This window comes from Rhinoraja longicauda, chromosome 4 (assembly GCF_053455715.1).
Source record: "Rhinoraja longicauda isolate Sanriku21f chromosome 4, sRhiLon1.1, whole genome shotgun sequence".
Taxonomy (NCBI): domain Eukaryota; kingdom Metazoa; phylum Chordata; class Chondrichthyes; order Rajiformes; family Arhynchobatidae; genus Rhinoraja; species Rhinoraja longicauda.
In genome coordinates this window covers 5,078,563-5,099,454 of record NC_135956.1, presented here as the reverse complement: position 1 = coordinate 5,099,454, position 20,892 = coordinate 5,078,563, and the positions used below count along the sequence as shown (strand labels likewise).

Below are 20,892 nucleotides of genomic sequence, written 5' to 3'. Positions count from 1 at the left end.
GTACAGCACTTTGGTCAACGTGGGTTGTTTTTAAATGTGCTATACAAATAAAATTGACTTGACTTGACTTGACTGACTGATGAAGGCCTATGTACTAAAGCCTCCTTGACCATCCTTTCTACTAATGATGCTACTTTCAAGGAGCAATGTACCTGGAATCCTAGATCGCTCAGCTCTACAGTACTCCCCAGAGCCCAGCCATTCACTATGTGGGCCCTGTCCTGGTTTGACTTCATAAAGATGCAATACCTTGCAGTTCCCTTTATTAAACTCCATTAACCATGCCTCAGGTCACCCACCCAACCGATCAAGATCCCGCTGCAATTTTTGACAACCATCTTCGCTACCAATAATATCACTTGCTTTAGTGTCATCTCCAAACTTGCCAATCCTGCCTTGCACATTCTCAGCCAAATCATTGATATAAATGACAATCAGCAGTGGGCCCAGCACTGAACCACTAGACAATAGACAATAGACAATAGACAATAGACAATAGACAATAGACAATAGACAATAGGTGCAGGAGGAGGCCATTCGGCCCTTCGAGCCAGCACCGCCATTCAATGTGATCATAGCTGATCATTCTCAATCAGTACCCCGTTCCTGCCTTCTCCCCATACCCCTGACTCCGCTATCCTTAAGAGCTCTATCTAGCTCTCTTTTGAATGCATTCAGAGAATTGGCCTCCACTGCCTTTTGAGGCATAGAATTCCACAGATAATTCTCTGTGGAGACAAGCCTCCAGTCTGAAAAACAACTTTCCACCATCACCTTCTGCTTCCTTCCTCGAAGCCAATTTTCTATCTGGTCAGCTAGCATTCTTTGGATCCGATGCACTCTAACCTTCCAGAGAAGCCTATCATGTGAAACCTTGTCAAATCCATGTTTACAAATATGCACTCAACATTTTTGGTCACATCTTCAAAAAATTCAAACGCGAGATACAACCTCCTACGTACAAAACCATGCTGACTATCCCTAATCAGTCCTTATCCATCCAAATGCATGTAAATCCTATCCCTAAGAATACTCTCTAGTAACTTTGTCCACAGATGTTAGCATTTTCTGAATGAAGCTGACCCAGGAAACTAAGCATGGGTACAAGTTTAATAACAACCACATATTGAGCATGAAATCCTGAAAGAGATGGAGGGAATATGGCATTCCAGATATCAAAGAGAGTGGGACAAATGGTTAGAGAGATTATTAGCAGGGGCTTCGCTTCAGGGATGAGGACACAGATCCACAGCTACACCAGAGCAGAATGCACCTTCAAATGCGGCATTCAAATTGTGCTGGACACAAAATGCTGGAGTAACTCAGCGGGTCAGGCAGCATCTCGGGAGAGAAGGAATGGGTCTAGACCCTTCCTCAGTCTGAAGAATGGTCTCGACCCGAAACGTCACTCATCCCTTCTCTCCCGAGATGCTGCCTGACCCGCTGAGTGTATAGTCTTCCAGCATTTTGTGTCTACCTTCGGTTTTAACCAGCATCTGCAGTTCTTTTCCCCTACACATTCAACTTGTGTATTGCTCAACTCACACATTATTCCCACCAACACTTCCCCCCCTCACTCAACTACCAGCAGGTTGCATCAGTCAGAAACAATGAATGCCCCATTGCATCTTCACACACTGCTGCAAGGCTTCCATCCACACCTCACTGCTTGCACACGTTGCCAGATATTAAACTGTGGCATCTGCATTCACAGATTGCACTAATCCCATGGAAAGTGTCCCGTTCTCTAGCCACTCAGCTGTTGCAGATCGCGATACAACAGTAATTAATTAAATGGATAAGATGAGTTGCAAACGCTACCTTACATGGTGAAAATAAACCTGAACAGCACTGGCATGTCCATTGTACACGCTATGGGGAGCTGTGGGTCGATTGATCGAAGTTCGACCAGCCGTGCCACTGTACCACCCAGTTGGAGAGGTGAGGGGGGGGGGGGGGGGGAGTGGCTGAAAGTTCAAAAGCAATACTGTGCTTGTGTCAAGTCACCTTCCCCCGTTCTGCAGTGCCACGTCCACTCAGGACCCGGTCAACACATTGCAGCGTGTGGAGGCAACCAGCCCATAGAATTGCAGGGAAAATAAAAACTGCAGATGCTGGTTTAAATCGAGGGTAGACACAAAATGCTGGAGTAACTCAGCGGGTCAGGCAGCATCACAGGAGAGAAGGAAGGAGAGGGTTGGAACAGCACCTCATATTTCGCTTGGGCAGTTTACACCCCAGCGGTTTGAACATTGACTTCTCCCACTTCAGATAGTCCCTGCTTCTCCTCTCCATCCCCTCCCCCTTCCCAGTTCTCCCACTAGTCTTCCTGTCTCCGACTACATCCTATCTTTGTCCCGCCCCCTCCCCCGACATCAGTCTGAAGAAGGGTTTCGACCCGACACGTCACAATAGACAATAGACAATAGGTGCAGGAGGAGGCCATTCGGCCCTTCGAGCCAGCACTGCCATTCAATGTGATCATGGCTGATCATTCTCAACCAGTACCCCGTTCATGCCTTCTCCCCATACCCCCTGACTCCGCTATCCTTAAGAGCTCTCTCTAGCTCTCTCGAATGCATTCAGAGAATTGTCCTCCTGAGGCAGAGAATTCCACTCCTATTTCTTCTCTCCCGAGATACTGCCTGACCTGCTGAGTTCAGCAAAATGACTCCAGCATTTTGTGTCTATCAATCCATAGAATTCCCTGCCTGTACTGACTACAATTCCAGCAATCATTTCCATTCACGTATGTATCACGGTCAGGACCAGGAAGGAAAATTTGCAATTTGATTTTGCATTTGCAACCATCACGACAACCACTGGGTATGGCCAAAATTTAATTGATGGGATCTGAAAATGGTGAGACACTGGATCGTAGTGGTCACTGCCCAATCTAGCTGGGAAAGGTAGAATGTGTTCTAGCTTGCCGCAGTGTGAAGTAACAGGGGAGTCAAAGAAGAACTTGAAGGGACAAGTGACACATAAATGGTTGGTTCTTTGAGAAGTCTTCTTGAAAGCCTTGTTCAACCCACACAGTCATGCACACTTGCAGATGCACACACATATATGTGAACATACATGTAATCAACAAGTGAATAGACACAAGTGGCCACAGTTTAAGAATAAGGCCATTTAGAACTGAGATAAGAAAAAACATTTTCAGTCAGAGAGTTGTGAATCTGTGGAATTCTCTGCCTCAGAAGGCAGTGGAGGCCAATTCTCTGAATGCATTCAAGAGAGAGCTGGATAGAGCTCTTAAGGATAGCGGAGTCAGGGGGTATGGGGAGAAGGCAGGAACGGGGTACTGATTGAGAATGATCAGCCATGATCACATTGAATGGCGATGCTGGCTCGAAGGGCCGAATGGCCTCCTCCTGCACCTATTGTCTATAATATCTTGGGCAACCTCGACACAACGCTTTGCAGAGCTTGGAACTCATTGTTTCCAGTGTGGAAGAAGTGCATTGACCATGGCTGGTCAAACTGATGTGGCAGTTTCCATCACCACTTTACCAATGGGCAGCACAAGAGTGGAGCAGTAGAGCTACTGCCTTACAGCCCCAGAGACCCGGGTTCGATCCTGACTACGGGATGTATGTTGTCTGTATGTTCCCCCATGACCACGTGGGTTTTCTGTGAGATGTTTGGTTTCTTCCCACACACCAAAGATGTAAAGGTTTGTAGGTCAATTGGCTTGGTATGAAAGGAAAAGAAAATTGTGTAGGGTAGTGTTAATGTGCTGGGATCATTGGTTAATTGGACTCAGCGGGCCGAAAGGACTGTTTTCAAGCTGTATCTCTAAACAAAACAAAGCTAATGAGAGCGTTGCAGTGCAAACTCAGACTTCTGCCCTCAATTTCATTTAGATTTTTTTTTTAGATTTAGAGATGCAGCGCGGAAACAGGCCCTTCGGCCCACCAGGTCCGCGCCGCCCAGCGATCCCCGCACACTAACACTATCCTACACACACTAGGGACAATTTTTACATTTGCCCAGCCAATTAATCTACATACCTGTACGTCTTTGGAGTGTGGGAGGAAACTGAAGATCTCGGAGAAAACCCACGCAGGTCACGGGGAGAACGTACAAACTCCGTACAGACGGCGCCCGTAGTCAGGATCGAACCTGAGTCTCCAGCGCTGCATTCGCTGGAAGGCAGCAACTCTACCGCTGCGCCACCGTGCCGCTGTTCTATAGGTAATATGGCTTGTTGAGAGTTATAACAATTAGTAGTAACAAATTAGTTGGGTTGCCATCTCTTTCCCCCTGTGAAGTAGGAGCAATCCTGTTGCTATCTGAGGAAGACAGCAGTCTTCCCAGTATTGCCAATCCATCAGTTCCATTGTGAGCTCCATCAGTCAGACATCCTGAACTAGTACTCCACAACCAAGATGCTGCAGAATGAAACTGGGCCTCCAGAGTTCAAAGTTCCTCATGGACTTCTCCAAGGAGACCATAATAGGACAGGTTTGGAGGGTTATGGACCAAGCACAGGCAAGTGGGACTAGGGTAGCTGGGACATTGTTGGCCAGTGTGGGTGAGTTGGGCTAAAGGGCCTGTTTCCACACTGTATCACTCTATGACTCTATGACTCAGGCCTACAGTCTCCTCTACATTTCACCTGCCACAAGGCAAGCACAGAGAGAGCACAGCCAAGGGAAATCAGAACAGGTAAAGCTACCTGGAAGGCAGACAGGAACATTAGATTTATTTTCCTTGTAATGAGGCATGATTTAATTTATACATAATTTTCAGATGTTTCTATCACATTAGTTGTTGGTTTAGATTTAGTTTAGAGATACAGACCTTTGGCCCACTGGGTCCGTGCTGACCAACGATCCCTGCACATTAACACTTTCCACATGAGGGACAATTTTTACATTTACCAAGCCAATTAACCTACAAACCTGCACGTCTTTGGAGCGTGGGAGGAAACCGAAGATCTTGGATAAAACCCACGCAGGTCATGGGGAGAACGTACAAACAGCACCCGTAGTCGGGATTGAACCCGGGTCTCCGGCGCTGCATTTGCTGCAAGGCAGCAACTCTACCGCTGCGCCACCGTGCTGCTCAATATTGCAATGCGAATGAAAAGACAATCTCAGGAGGAACTGCAGGTGGATGGGGTGAATTTGCAATTACAGGCATTGTATATATGCATTGGTCACGTTGTATATACACTAGGCAGTCCCTCGGGATCAAAGATGGCTTGCTTCCACTCTGGTTTTGCGTGTTCCGAGATGACTGACGAGGCCAGTCTGGGAACCATAGACTTAGGATAGGACTTGCCTGACTGGGCAGGCGGGTGGAGCGTTTGCGAGCTGCCACCTTCCTTTCGCTGTGGTCGCGGGGTTTCTCTGTGCTTCCGATACATGGCGTCAAGGTTTTCAATCCAATCCCGAATACCCGTAATTCAGTTTTAGCAGTTGACTGATTCCCATGTGTCGGTCGGGATGTTGTATTGCTTAAAGGGGCATTGAGCACCGGCTTTGATTCTTTTCCTCTGGCCACCAATAATGCGATAGGTTTATGCAAAGCTTGAAGTCCATCCATTCCAATGTAGAATTGGTAAATAGCTCCAAATGCAATTTTGGGAAACCAAATGTAATGTAGCTTTCTGATGGACAATGTTGCAACATCAATTGAAGCTCAAGCAAAATCAGCGATCTTTACTGCAAAGTCAGAACGACACCCTCTAAACTTTCCTGAATGCCATGTATGCACAGACTACTACCAACATGACTCTGGATACCAATATTCAAAATGGCTTATAGTCATAGAGTAATATGGTGTGGAAACAGGCCCTTCGGCCCAACCTGCCCACATCGTCCAACATATCTCAGCTACGCTAGTCCTACCTGTCTGCGTTTGGCCCATATCCATCCAAACCTGTCCTATCCATGTACCTGTCTGACTGTTTCTTAAACATTGGGATAGTCCCAGACTCAACTACCTCCTCTGGCAGCTTGTTCCATACACCCACCATCCTTTGTGTGAAAAAGTTACCCCTCAGATTCCTGTTAAATCTTTTCCCCTTCACCTTGAACCTGTGTCCTCTGGTCCTCAATTCCCCTACTCTGGGTAAGAGACCCTGTGCGTCTACCTGATCTATTCCTCTCATGACTTTAGGGCTCCTAGTGTAGCGAATGAATAGGATTGTTGAAATATTACCTTGGAAGAGGTAGCGGCTTTCGAGCATAAATCAGCTGGCATGTCTCAGAATGACAGTGAATAGAGCAATGGAAACAACCCTTCATTGTCACGTCCTTGTTGACCAAGATACCACCCTGATCTAGTTCTATTTGTCTGCGTTTGGCCCGGATGCCTTGTGGCGTCAAGGGATGGTGCTGGATTCGGCAGTGATCACACCAATGCTCGCATTCGGGTGAACTCACACGATTTGTTTTATTCACAGTGACAAGAATGTCCAGATGTGCATGGGATATAGACAATAGACAATAGGTGCAGGAGGAGGCCATTCAGCCCTTCGAGCCAGCACCGCCATTCAATGTGATCATGGCTGATCATTCTCAATCAGTACCACGTTCCTGCCTTCTCCCCATACCCCCCTGACTCCGCTATCCTTAAGAGCTCTATCTAGCTCTCTCTTGAATGTATTCAGAGAATTGGCCTCCACTGCCTTCTGAGGCAGAGAATTCCACATCGTCAGGGCACATGTGCAATGGGGCTGGCCATCCCCTTGCTTGTTCCGGCTGCTCAGTCCTGCTCTCGAGGGAGGAGGTGCGGTGATATTTTAGGCTTCCGCCTGCAGTTCACACTTGCTCCAGAGGAGGGGCTGCTGCCTCAGACTTACACCACCGGCTCAGCTTTGAAGGTTGAAGAGATGGCATTGGAGGTCTCTGGATTACAAGGGCAGCGCAGGCTTTGCCTCTGTGTGTGCACGTGGGGGGGCAGTCAGTCATTGTCCACAGGCAGGAAGAGGCACTGACGTTTCAGGCTTGGCCCGGCCACTCAGTAGCAGCATCAGCAGAAGCACCAGCCCAGTCTTGGCCACACAGTGTTGCACTGTGGTCTCAGGTTTGACCCAGTGGTCCAGTCTTCCTCGAGCCTGCCCCAGGGAAGCCACTGCTAGCAGGGAGGTGCCCCCTTTCCTCTTTGTAATAATAATAATAATAATAATATTCATTTATTGTCATTGCAACGAGTACAACGAAATTAAAAAATAGCCAATCCTGACGGTGCGTACAAACATATATGCAATAAATGCAAAAACAAATAAATACATAAATACAATTAAATACAATTATATTAAGTACAAGATTTTTTAACGGTGTTGCCTAGTGCAAAGGTAGTGTTCAGTTCTCGTATGGCCCTGGGGTAAAAACTGTTCTTAAGTCTGTTTGTTCGGGATTTGATCGACCTGAAACGTCGACCAGAGGGCAGATGAACAAACAGACGGTGGCCGGGGTGGGATGGATCTTTTATTATTTTGCCTGCTCTACTGAGGCAGCGTAGTCTGAACAGGTGCTCCAGGGAGGGCAGTGAGCAGCCGATGATCTTCTGGGCCGTCGTGATGACCCTCTGAAGGGCCTTCCTGTCCTTTTCTGAGCAGCTGGCATACCATGTGGTTATACAGTATGCCAGCACACTCTCGATGGAGCAGCGACAGAAGGACAACATGAGCTTCTCCTGCAGGTTGGTTTTCCTGAGGATCCTCAGGAAGTGGAGTCTCTGCTGTGACTTCTTTACTGTGGTGATGGTGTTGGTAGACCAGGTAAGATCCTCTGCGATGTGCGTACCCAGGAACCTGAAAGCTGGTACCCTTTCCACACAGACCCCATTGATGTAGAGTGGGTCGTAATCTCCACTGGTTTTTCTAAAGTCAATTATAAGTTCCTTTGTTTTGGAGGAGTTCAGGACCAGATTGTTCACTGAACACCATGCTGCCAGCCTTTGGATTTCATCCCTATAGGCTGTCTCATCTCCTTCTGAGATGAGTCCAACCACAGTCGTGTCATCCGCGAACTTGATGATGGTGTTGGTGGGATGGGTGGGGGCGCAGTCGTGAGTGTAGAGGGAGTAAAGGATGGGGCTCAACACACAGCCCTGTGGTGAGCCGGTGCTCAGTGTAATGGTGGAGGAGAGGTGAGGGCCTATTTTGAAGGTCTGGGGGCGGTTGGTCAGGAAGTCCTTGATCCATTGGCAGATGGTTTGGGAAAATCCAAGGTCGGAAAGTTTGGTGACCAGTCTGCTCGGGATGACCGTGTTAAAGGCAGAGCTGAAGTCGAGGAAGAGCATCCTCACATAGCTCCCCTGGTGTTCAAGGTGGGTCAGTGCAGTGTGAAGAGCAGTGTCGATGGCATCCCCTGTAGATCTATTTGCTCTGTAGGCAAACTGGTGTGGGTCGAAGGTGGGTGGGAGGCTGGCTTTGATGTGCTGCAGGACCAGTCTCTCGAAGCACTTTGTGATGACCGGTGTGAGTGCTACCGGACGGTAGTCGTTAAGACCGCTGATGACAGACTTTTTCGGCAGTGGGATGATTGTGGCGGACTTCAGGCAGGGAGGGATGGTGGATGTTAAAAGGGACAGGTTGAAGATTTTTGTGAAGACCTCAGATAATTGGTCTGCACATTCCCTCAGCACTCTGCCCGTCACACCATCGGGGCCTGCAGCTTTCCTGGGATTCACTGCTCTGAGCACGCGCTTAACATCATACTCCTGCACAGTGAAGGTGTTGCTGTCAGGTGCTGGAGAGGGTGTTATGTCTGCCACTGTAGCTTTCACCTCGAAACGAGCAAAGAAACAGTTAAGTTCCTCTGCCAGCGAGGCGTCGCCGTCGGCAGTCGTGCGGTTGCTGGTCTTGTAGTTGGTGATGTGCTGGATGCCTTGCCATACCCGCCGTGGGTCATTGTTGGTCCCTTCTTTCTTCCCCTACCGCTGTGCCACCATGGGCAGCCAAGGTGTTGCAGCGGCAGAGTTGCTGCCTTACAGTTCTTGCAGCACCGGAGATCCGGGTTCCATCCCAACTGCGGGTGCTGTCTGCACGGAGTTTTTACGTTCTCCCCATGAGTTTTCTGAGATCTTCAGTTTCCTCCCACACTCCAAAGACGTACAGTTGTAGGTTAATTGACTTGGTGTATGTGTAAATTGTCCCTAGTAGGTGTGTAGGATCATGTTAATGTGCGGGGATCGCTGGTCGGTGCGGACCTGGTGGGCCGAAGGGCCCATTTCCACCCTGTATCTCTAAACTAAACGAAACTTAAACCTAAACCAAACTAAATTAAACAACTTCTCGCCTGTGCAGGAAGGAACTGCAGGTGCTGGTTTATACCAAAGAGAGACACAGAATGCTGGAGTAGCTCAACAGGACCAGGCAACCCCCTTCTTCTAGCACCTTCTCCCCACTGGCAAGGATGTGTGAGGTTTATAAGGAGCAGGCTGATGAGGTTCAGGTGGGCAAAGCTGATGGCAGCTAATTGGACTCAGCTGTGACTAATGATGCAGCGGATTGGCTTCTCATGGCCTCTCTATCAGAGACAGGGATCAGAGCAGTATCGAGAAGGAGTGGACTGTGCAGCCCTCTAAACCGTTTCCACCATGAACTTGTACAAGCACTTTTCCAAAGTTGCAATGATAGCCGGCTCCACCAGTTCCTCTGGAAACTCATTTAACATGCCCACCACACTCTGTGTGAATAGTGTGCCTTTCAGATCCTCTTTAAAGCTTCCCCCTCTCATCTTAAACCTTAGCTCTTGATTTTTAGACTCCTCTTTGCTTGGAAAAAGATTGAAACAATCCATCTTTTATATGCTTCCAAATGATTTTATGTAAGTCTATTCAACATCTTTGGCTCAAGTAAAACAGTCACAACCTAGCCATTCCCTCCACAAAACTCAAGCTTGCTAGTCCTGACAACATTCTTCTGATTCTTTTTTCCAATTCTCCAGCTAAATAATCTCCTTCCTACATAATGGTGACCAAAACTGTGCACAATATTCCAAGTGCAATCATGACTACTGTCCTGTACAGCTGTGACAAGATGTCCCAACTCTTGGACACAATGTTCCATCCCATGAAGGCAAGCGAGACAATGTGCCTACTTCATCACTCTTTCTGCCTATGTTGCATCTTTCATGGAACCACGTACTTGTATCCCTAATTCTCTCTGTTCTGCAACACCAATGTCAGGGCCCTGCTATTCACTATGTATGTCCTGGCCCAGTTTCACATCCCAATATGCATCACTTTGTTCTTATCTGGGAGATTTCCATTTCCCATTCCTTCGTCCACTTTACTAGATGATCGAGATCCCGTTGTAACCCGATGCAAATTGCCATCACTGACCACAGTACCAAAGTTGATGTCAGCCACACACTTACAAAACATTGCCACAGACGTTCTCATCCAAATGTTTACTATATCATGTGTATAAAATCATGAGAGGAATAGGTCGGGTAGATGCACAGAATCTCTTGCCCAGTGTGGGGGAAATCGAGGACCAGAGGACATAGGTTCAAGGTGAAGGGGAAAAAATTTAATAGGAATCTGAGGGGTAACTTTTTCACACAAAGGGTGGTGGGTGTATGGAACAAGTTGCCAGAGGAGATAGTTGAGGCTGGGACTATCCCAACGTTTAAGAAACAGTTAGACAGGTATATGGGTAGGACAGTTTTTGAGGGATATGGCCCAAGTGCAGGCAGGTGGAACTGGTGTAGCTGGGACATGTTGGCCGGTGTGGGCAAGTTGGGCCGAAGGGCCTGTTTCCACACTGTATCACTCCATGACTCGATGACTATCTGACAAACTGCAAGGGCGGCATGGTGGCGCAGCGGTAGAGTTGCTGCCTTACAGCTAATGCAGCGCCGGAGACTCAGGTTCGATCCTGACTACGGGCACCGTCCGTATGGAGTTTGTACGTTCTCCCCGTGACCTGCGTGGGTTTTCACGGAGATCTTCGGTTTCCTCCCACACTCCAAAGACATGCAGGTATGTAGGTTAATTGGCTGGGCAAATGTTTTTAAAAAATTGTCCCTAGTGTGTGTAGGATAGTGTTAATGTGCGGGGATCGCTGGGCGGCGCGGACCCGGTGGGCCGAAGGGCCTGTTTCCACGCTGTATCTCTAAATCTAAAAATCTAAAAAAAAATCTCAGCGCCGATCCTTGCCGCACACCATTGCTCACAGGCCTCCAACGTGAAAAGCAATCCTCCAGTTCCATGCTTTGACTCCTATCATTAAGATAATTTTGCATCCAGTTGGCTAGCTCATCCTGGTCTCACCTAGCGGTCCAATCTACAATGAAGGGCCTTGTCAGAAGCCTTGCTAAAGTCATGTCGACCATATCAACCACCCTGCCCTCATCAATCCTCTTGGTCACCTTTCAAGAAAAATTTGAGAGACATAATATCGCAGGCACAAAGTCACAATTGCCTTTCCAAATGCAGATAGTCTCCATCTTTCAGAATCCCTTAGGGCATCACGGTGGTGCAGCGGTAGAGTTGCTGCCTTACAGCGAATGCAGTGCTGGAGACCCGGGTTCCATCCCGACTACAGGTGCTGTCTGTACGGAGTTTGTACTTTCTCCCCGTGACCCGCGTGGGGTTTCTCCGAGATCTTCGGTTTCCTCCCACACTCCAAAGACGTACCGGTTTGAAGGTTAATTGGCTTGGTAAGTGTAAAAATTGTCCCTAGTGAGTATAGGATAGTGTTAATGTGCGGGGATCGCTGGTCGGTGTGGGCCGAAGGGCCTGTTTCCACTCTGTATCTCTAAACTAACCCGTCCAGTAACATATAAAATCACTGACATTAGGCTCACAATCCCGTAGTTCCTGAGCTTTCCCTTACAGCTCTTTCAAATAAAGGGATTACATTAGCCACCTTCCAGTCTTCCAGCATCTCACCCTTGGCTAAGGAGATACCAAACAATCTCTGCTTGGGTTCCAGCAATTGCACCCCTTGCCTCCCACCTTTACTCCAGGGGGAAAACTGGTCTTTGTTATCCAATATCAAAGTCGATGCCTAGAATAGCGAAGCCATGTTTCTAGGCCACTTGCAGCCTCCTCTACTGAAAGTCTGCAGCCATCCTTTAGGTCCAGTGGAGCAGAAACTGCAGATGCTGGTTTAAACCGATGGACACAAAAAGCTGGAGTAACTCAGCGGGACAGGCAGCATCTCTGGAGAGAAGGAATGGGTGACGTTTCGGGTCGAGACCCTCCCTTCAGTCTGAAGAAGCATCACCCGTTCCTTGTCTCCAGAGATGCTGCCTGTCCCGCTGAGTTACTCCAGCATTTTGTGTCTATCTCAGGTACAGTGGATCCACTGGGATATACTGCTTTGGAGTACAGTAACAGGAAAGGGCAAACAGAAGGAACACAGGCACAAAGGAACATAAAAGGGTGAATACTGACAATCTTATCAGCATAATTACATGCATCTATTTTGTTTGGAAATGTTGACTCACGATTTTATTGTTGCATTTACAAATTCACAAATGAAAGTCTGGGTATAAGGTCATAAGGAATACGAGTAGAATTAAGTCATTCGGCCCATCGTCTACTCTGCCATTCAATCATGGCTGATCTATCTCACCCTCCTAACCCCATTCTCCTGCCTTCTCCCCATAACCGCTGACACCCGTACTAATCAAGAATCTATCTATCTCTGCCTTAAATATATCCATTGTCTTGGCCTCCACAGCCTTCTGTGGCAAAGAATTCCAGAGATTCACCACCCTCTGACTTAAGGGACTGGACAGGCTAGATGCAGGCAGATTGTTCCCGATGTTGGGGAAGTCCAGAACAAGGGGTCACAGTTTAAGGATAAGGGGGAAGTCTTTTAGGACCGAGATGAGAAAGTTTTTTTTCACACAGAGAGTGGTGAATCTGTGGAATTCTCTGCCACAGAAGGTAGTTGAGGCCAGTTCATTGGCTATATTTAAGAGGGAGTTAGATGTGGCCCTTGTGGCTAAAGGGATCAGGGGGTATGGAGAGAAGGCAGGTACAGGATACTGAGTTGGATGATCAGCCATGATCATATTGAATGGCAGTGCAGGCTCGAAGGGCCGAATGGCCTACTCCTGCACCTATTTTCTATGTTTCTATGTTAAAGAAAATTCCTTCCAAAAAGAACATCCTTTAATTCTGAGGCTACCACCTCTAATTCTAGACTCTCCCACTAGTGGAAACATCCTCTCCACATCCACTCTATCCAAGCCTTTCACTATTCTGTATGTTTCAATGAGGTCCCCCCTCATTCTTCTAAACTCCAGCGAGTACAGGCCCAGTGCTGTCAAACGCTCATCATAGGTTAACCTACTTATTCATTGGATAATTCCTGTAAACCTCCTCTGGACCCTCTCCAGAGCCAGCACATCCTTCCTCAGACATGGTGCCCAAAATTGCTCACAATATTCCAAATGCGGCCTTACCAACGCCGATCCAGCCTCAGCATTACATCCCTGTTTTTGTATACAAACTCTCTTGAAATAAATGCTCGCATTGAGCTTGCTTTCTTTACTACCGATTGCAGGTATATGGGGTTTATGATCAACAAAATCATACAGAATGATTTTTTTCCCCCACCGACAATCTGGCCAGAATTAGATGACTCTTTCCTCCCCGGGCACTTTCCCCTGCAACCGCAGGAGATGCAACACCTGTCCCTTTACCTCCCCCCTGGACTCCATCCAAGGACCCAAACAGTCTTTCCAGGTGAGGCAGAGGTTCACCTGCACCTCCTCCAACCTCATCTATTGTATCCGCTGTTCCAGATGTCAACTTCTCTACATCGGCGAGACCAAATACAGGCTCGGCGATCGTTTCGCTCAACACCTTCGCTCAGTCTGCCTTAACCAACCTGGTCTCCCAGTGGCTCAGCACTTCAACTCCCCTTCCCACTCCCAGTCTGACCTTTCTGTCATGGGCCTCCTCCAGTGCCATAGTGAGGCCCAGCGCAAATTGGAGGAACAGCATCTCATATTTTGTTTGGGCAGTTTACACCCCAGCGGTATGAACATTGACTTATCCAACTTCAGATAGTTCCTCTGTCCCTCACTTTCCCCTCCCCCTTCCCAGTTCTCCCACTGTCTTCCTGTCTCCTACTACATCCTATCTTTGTCCCGCCCCCTTCCCTGGCATCAGTCTCGACCCGAAACGTCACCCATTCCTTCTCTCCTGAGATGCTGCCTGACCTGCTGAGTTACTCCAGCATTTTGTGTCTACTTTCCTTCCACTTTGTCATCTCCTTCTCCCTTGTACCTGCTCCTAGCCCATAACTGCTGATTGCACAGAACTATGTTTTCATGATGGGATGAAACCAATTTAAAGTACACAACAGCACACACCAGACCCCCAGATTCAGTTGTTCTTTCAGTTTTGTAGGCTTTCTCTCGAGCGCTCTATGAATCATTGATTCATGATTTGCCCCATGACATTTTTGTGTGGTACCTTATCATTTCTTGTTCTTTTAACAACACTGCATTGGTGTTGTCAATTATTCAATCTTCCCGGTCTATCAAATACTTTCAATTACTGTTAAAAATCCACTGACAAGCTGGGAACATGTCAAAGCTTGCCAAGGTAACTCCAGAACAGGGCCTCAGGATCGGTTTCTTTAGTTCTATTGGTAGTTCTACTCTGTGCAGGAAGGAACTGAAGATGCTGATTTAAGCCGAAGATAGGCACAAAAAGCTGGCATAACTCAGCGGGACAGGCAGTGTCTCTGGAGATGAGGAACGGGTGACGTTTCGGGAGGGTCTCGACCCAAAGAAGGGTCTCGATCCGAAACGTCTCCCATTTCTTCTCTCCAGAGATGCTGCCTGTCCCGCTGAGTTACTCCAGCGTTTTGTCTATCCCAGTCTACTTTGTCTTGCTGGATGCCCATTTGATCTGTGGGGGTTGGGAGAAGTGGGGGAGGCTGGGCAGAGAGCACCTCAGAGAAACCTCCCCATCAGAAGAGCGGAATTAAGCCATTTGGCTGGGCAAGTCTGCACTATTATTGGATTGTGGCTGATCTATTTTTCCCTCCCAACCTCTTCCTCAGTCTCATGCCTTCTCCCGGTAATCTTTAACATCAAGAAGCAAGTTTAAAGACAGTAGGAGTTTGAATGGCATTAATGGGTGGGTGAATTCATCAGGACAATCCAGATCAATATCATGCTCCTTCCAAATTCCAACAACTTAGAAAACACAAAGCAATCTGTTAAATTTTAATTTATTAAAGTCTATTCTTCCCATTAATGCACAATTTAACCACTCTGGATGGGCTGATTTTTTGAACGAGATTTTTACTGCAAGATATTTTAAATAAAATAAGATGTATGGTACCTGATAATATTTCCTGGATCCATTTCAAGTGTCCAGACACAGCGAAGATTGTTGTCATACGGGAAAGGGTAACCGGGAGACAGGATTCTTCCAGCTGATTCACCTTTGAACTGGCCTCCGCACTCCGCTAAACATTAAAATATCAAAATCAAACATGTGTTTGGCAAATTATAATGATTTTATTTGATTATATTTACAATTAATGTCAACTTTTTGAAGCAGATTCCTGCCTTTTGCTTCAAGCGAGACAAAGATGGTTAAAATAACAGGTCCAACACTGAACACGATCTTTTTCCAGTCTTAATAAAAAAATGATCAATTTCTTATCCTGCGCAGCTGATCAATAATGGGCAAATACTAATCACATTGAGAAGTCTCAAGATCTTGGCGTTCCACCAGGACTGTCTATTGTAACACTTCTTCCCTGGCGATGAATGATGGGATATCGATTTTGATTTAGTTTTTTTTAATAGACAATATTAATAGACAATAGACAATAGGTGCAGGAGGAGGCCATTCGGCCCTTCGAGCCAGCACCCCAATTCAATGTGATCATGGCTGATCATTCTCAATCAGTACCCCGTTCCTGCCTTCTCCCCATACCCCCTGACTCCGCTATCCTTAAGAGCTCTATCCAGCTCTCTCTTGAATGCATTCAGAGGATTGGCCTCCACTGCCTTCTGAGGCAGAGATTTCCACAGATTCACAGACTGAAAAAGTTTTTCCTCATCTCCGTTCTAAATGGCCTACCCCTTATTCTTAAACTGTGGCCCCTTGTTCTGGACTCCCCCAACATTGGCAACATGTTTTCTGCCTCTAACGTGTCCAACCCCTTAATAATCTTATACGTTGCGATAAGATCTTCTCTCATCCTTCTAAATTCCAGTGTATACAAGCCTAGTCGCTCCAGTCTTTCAACATATGACAGTCCCGCCATTCCGGGAATTAACCTAGTAATATATATTTTTATTGAAGGAGAGATACAATACGAATGACGTAATGCATTACATTCCCCACCATTTTGTTTTTTATATATAACAACAAAAATAACCCTCACCCACCCTCCCTGGACACCCCTTTGCTGCTGATGTGTTCACAATACATCATATCACAAATACAAATGCACAATTTGACAGCAAAACCTCTACATTCTTCCTAGGCGCAGGCCCATACATATCTACAACATGTCAGATGGTTCAGGATACACTATGTATAAGAAAATAACTGCAGATGCTGGTACAAATCGAAGGTATTTATTCACAAAATGCTGGAGTAACTCAGCAGGTCAGGCAGCATCTCAGGAGAGAAGGAATGGGTGACGTTTTGGGTTGTTTCCCCTCTTCCCTCCCCCTTCCCAGTTCTCCCTCTATCTTCCTGTCTCCACTTATATCCGTCCTTTGTCCCGCCCCCCTGACATCAGTCTGAAGAAGGGTCTCGACCCGAAACGTCACCCATTCCTTCTCTCCTGAGATGCTGCCTGACCTGCTGAGTTACTCCAGCATTTTGTGAATAAATACCTTCGTTCAGGATGCACGCATTCATTATGCATCAGCCATCCTGTCAGGTAATCGGCACTTGTGTAAACAAAAATAAGTAAATAAATAAAAGTAAAACATAATTAAAGGCAGATCCCCAACTACAATCAAGTGCCCTCAGTCAGTGGGTAGTTCTTTTAGGCTCTCAAAGTATGACAGAAAAGGTTCCCATTTTGAATAAAACTTTTTCACAGACCCCCTCAGTGTAAATTTGATCTTTTCTAGTTTTAGAAAAAACATTACGTCAAACAATACAAAATGATTTGTATTACTTAGCCTGTTCGTTACTTTGACAAGACTGTGAAGGGCCAAACTACGTTTGTCACATCCTGGGGATAAAACAGCTGGACGAATTGTCGGGCAGTTGAAGGCCAGCACAGCTGCGGATGTTGAAACAGGTGAGTTTAGTGGGGTAGGCTGGGGTGGGGGTTGTGTCTGGTGCTGAAAGTATGATCAGCTGTCGTAAGGCAGCATTCAGTAGAGTGTTATCGGAAGGAACTGCAGATGCTGGTTTAAACCAAAGATAGGCACAAAAAGCTGGAGTAACTTTTAGAGTTAAATAGAGCTCCAGGGGCTAGCGGAATCAAGGGATATGGGGAGAAGGCAGGCACGGGTTACTGATTGTGGGTGATTAGCCATGATCACAATGAATGGTGGTGCTGGCTCGAAGGGCCAAATGATCTCCTCCTGCACCTATTCTGTATGCGTTCAAGAGAGAGCTAGATAGAGCTCTCAAGGATAGTGGAGTCAGGGGGTATGGGGAGAAGGCAGGAACGGGGTACTGATTGTGGATGATCAGCCATGATCACAATGAATGGCGGTGCTGGCTCGAAGGGTCAAATGGCCTCCTCCTGCACCTATTTTCTATGTTTTCTATGTTCACTCAGCGGGTCAGGCAGCATCTCTGGAGTGAAGGAATGGGTGACATTTCGGGTGGAGACCCTTCTTCAGACTGGTGAGGGACAAGGGAAACAAGAGATGTAGACGGTGATGCAGAGAGATAGAGAACAATGAATGAAAGATATGCAAAAAGTAACGTTGATAAAGGAATCAGGCTATCGTCAGCTGTTTGTTGGGTGAAAACGAGAAGCTGGTGCAACGTGGATGGGGGAGGGATAGAGAGAGAGGGAATGCTGGGGCTACCTGAAGTTAGAGAAATCGATATTCATACCATTGGGCTGTAAGCTGCCCAAGCAAAATATGAGATGCTGTTCCTCCAATTTGCATTTAGCCTCACTCTGACAATGGAGGAGACCGAGGACAGAAAGGTCAGTGTAGGAATGGAAGGAGAATGAAAGTGTCTGGCAATGTGTAGATGAGGTAGGTTCAGGCGGGCTGAGTGAAGATGTTCAGTAAAATGCTGAGCAGAGTGCAGTAGAGTGTTGCCATCCAGTGCTGCCAGCTGGTCGACATCATATGCCCTTGGGGTCACTGGGCCACAGTCAATTGCCGGGCGGCACGGTGGCACAGCGGTAGAGTTGCTGCCTTACAGGGAATGCAGCGCCGGAGACCCAGGTTCGATCCCGACTACGGGTGCTGTCTGTACGGAGTTTGTACGTTCTCCCCGTGTGTGGATTTCCTCCGAAATCTTCGGTTTCTTCCCACACTCCAAAGACGTACAGGTTTGTAGGTTAATTGGCTTGGTAAAAATGTGAAATTGTCCCTAGTGGACCTATGATGAGCGTTTGTTAGAGTACTGGGCCTGTACTCGCTGGTGTTTAGAAGAATGAGAGGGGACCTCGTTGAAACGTAAAGAATAGTGGAAGGCTTGGATAGAGTGGATGTGGAGAGGATGTTTCCACTAGTGGGAGAGTCTAGGACTAGAGATCACAGCCTCAGAATTAAAGGACGTTCTTTTAGGAAGGAGCTGAAGAGAAATTTCTTGAGTCAGAGGGTGGTGAATCTGGAATTCTTTGCCACAGGAGGCTGGAGACCAAATCAGTAGATATTTTTTAAGGCAGGGTTGATAGATTTTTGATTAGTACAGGTGTCAAAGATTGTGGGGAGAAGGCAGGAGAATGGAGTGAGGAGGGAGAGATAGATACGCCATGATTAAATGGCAGAGTAGACTTGATGGGCTGAATGGCCTAATTCTACTCCTATCACTTACGATTGCCACTTGTGCAATGACGAAGGACACAAAGTGCCGGAGTAATTCAGCAGGTCAGCCAGCATCTCTGGAGAACATGGACAGGTGACATTTTGGGTCACGACCCACCGCTGGATCATGCCGCGCACCAGACCGCCATGAGGTCGAGACCCACAGCGGCGTCGGGAGACACAGCGCCAACTTTCACCGCTTCTCCGAGGCCGGGAGCACCAAAGCTGCCGCCGACCCGCACCATAGGCACAGACCAGTCCCACCAACCTTCACCGCCCGGCTGGATCTACTGCCGCCACCGCAGGCCGACACAGCTTCCTCGGCCGCTTCCAGGCCATGCCTGCCTCAGCCGTCCATCGCCGACCCTCACCTGCACTCCGCCATTCCATGGGCCGCCACCATCGATTCCATTGATCCCCCCCTCTACTCCGGGTACCAGCAGGCCAGGGCCGTAACCTTGCCTGGATTCCAGGCCCAGTTCAACACCAAGAGTCCGACGAAGGGTCCCAGCCCGAAACGTCACCGGTCCATGTTCTCCACAGAAGCTGCCTGATCTGAGTTACTCCAGCACTTTGTATCCTTTTTGTCCATTAACCGGCATCTGCAGTTCTTTGTTTCTATGACTTGTGCAACGATACTCCCCGACTCAGTTATTGCAAACAATTGTCAATAATGGACACCATTCCATTATCTGTGATCCGTGTTAACCAGGGTTTACTGTATCAACTCTGGTTTACGTCTCCCTAATTCATGATACATTTGGAAATAATTATTGTAACCCGTGTGAATTCCAAATGTATGCTCTAATGAAATACTTTATACATCCCCCATATAATGCTGCAAAAGTTTGAAGCATTTGAAATTGATAATTACTCAATGTGACCAGATAGGTGTCTTACCAATGCATGATGGAAGTGCGTAGTCCCAAGCTCTTCGTTCCCCTGTCATACATTTCAGGATGCTACTTCCATGTAGATTGTAGCCTGGGTTACACCCGTAAGAGATCGTGCTGCCAGCAAAATGGCCCTGGTCGCTAATCTTGTACCCAAAGTGGGGGACGCCAGGATCTTCACAGTGAGAGAGCTCAAAACCTGCAGTGGGTCAGAGAAGAAGCTGAATTCAGTGAACCGTAGCATATCCAATCTTGACAGCACAAATGGAAATGTCAGAGCCCATTGCATCAAAATTCGGAGATGAGCCACTCGAGAAACAAAAGAGATTTATCCACTTGATCAAAAAGATTAAACCAGAATGAATTTTTCCACTGAGAAGAGTAGAACGTCATAAATGCAGCAATGCCAAATTATTTACAAAGATAATTTCTCCTAAATTTAAGGGCATGAAAGTTTATTGACATTTTTCTCTTTTAATTCATTTAGATATATGACTATTTAATATTTTCTGTCATTCATTTCTGTCATTCATTTTCAAAGGAAAATATATATATATTTATGACAGTTTTAATAAATGTTTATTTTAGATAATCCTTTTCAGATCATCATGGATGGTCTTCAGACATTTTTGTGTGCAAAATTTGTTGATAAATCTTAATAACTTGTCTAGCAAAGAACTGTAGATGCTGGTTTAAATCGAAGGTAGGCACAAAATGCTGGAGAAACTCAGTGGGGCAGGCAACGTCTCTGGAGAGAAGGAATGGGTGACGTTTCGGGTCGAGACCCTTCTTCAGATTCAGTCTGAAGAATGGTCTCGACATGAAACGTCACCCCTTCACTCTCTCCAGAGATGCTGCCTGTCCTGCTGGAGCAGGCAGAGAGGCCCACCGGAAATTGGAGGAACAGCACCTCATATTTCGCTTGGGCAGCTTGCAGCCCAGTGGTATGAACATTGACTTCTCCAACTTTAGATAGTTCCTCTGTCCCTCTCTTCCCAGATCTCCCACTGTTTTCCTGTCTCCACCTATATCCTTCCTTTGTCCCGCCCCCCTGACATCAGTCTGAAGAAGGGTCTCGA

The 20,892-nt window shown here is 47.0% G+C and overlaps 1 protein-coding gene across 2 annotated transcripts in view; it reads right to left on the bottom strand.

The window, feature by feature from the left end:
* Positions 1–20,892, bottom strand: part of csmd3b (CUB and Sushi multiple domains 3b) — a 1,698,079-nt gene that overhangs the window by 344,851 nt on the left and 1,332,336 nt on the right. For both annotated transcript variants that reach the window (XM_078397138.1, XM_078397139.1), the window contains exons 24-25: positions 19,821–20,012; positions 15,286–15,412 (exon numbers count right to left, since the gene is read on the bottom strand). In XM_078397138.1, coding sequence (XP_078253264.1) covers positions 15,286–15,412; positions 19,821–20,012 — 319 coding nt within the window. The remainder of the gene's footprint in view (positions 1–15,285; positions 15,413–19,820; positions 20,013–20,892) is intronic.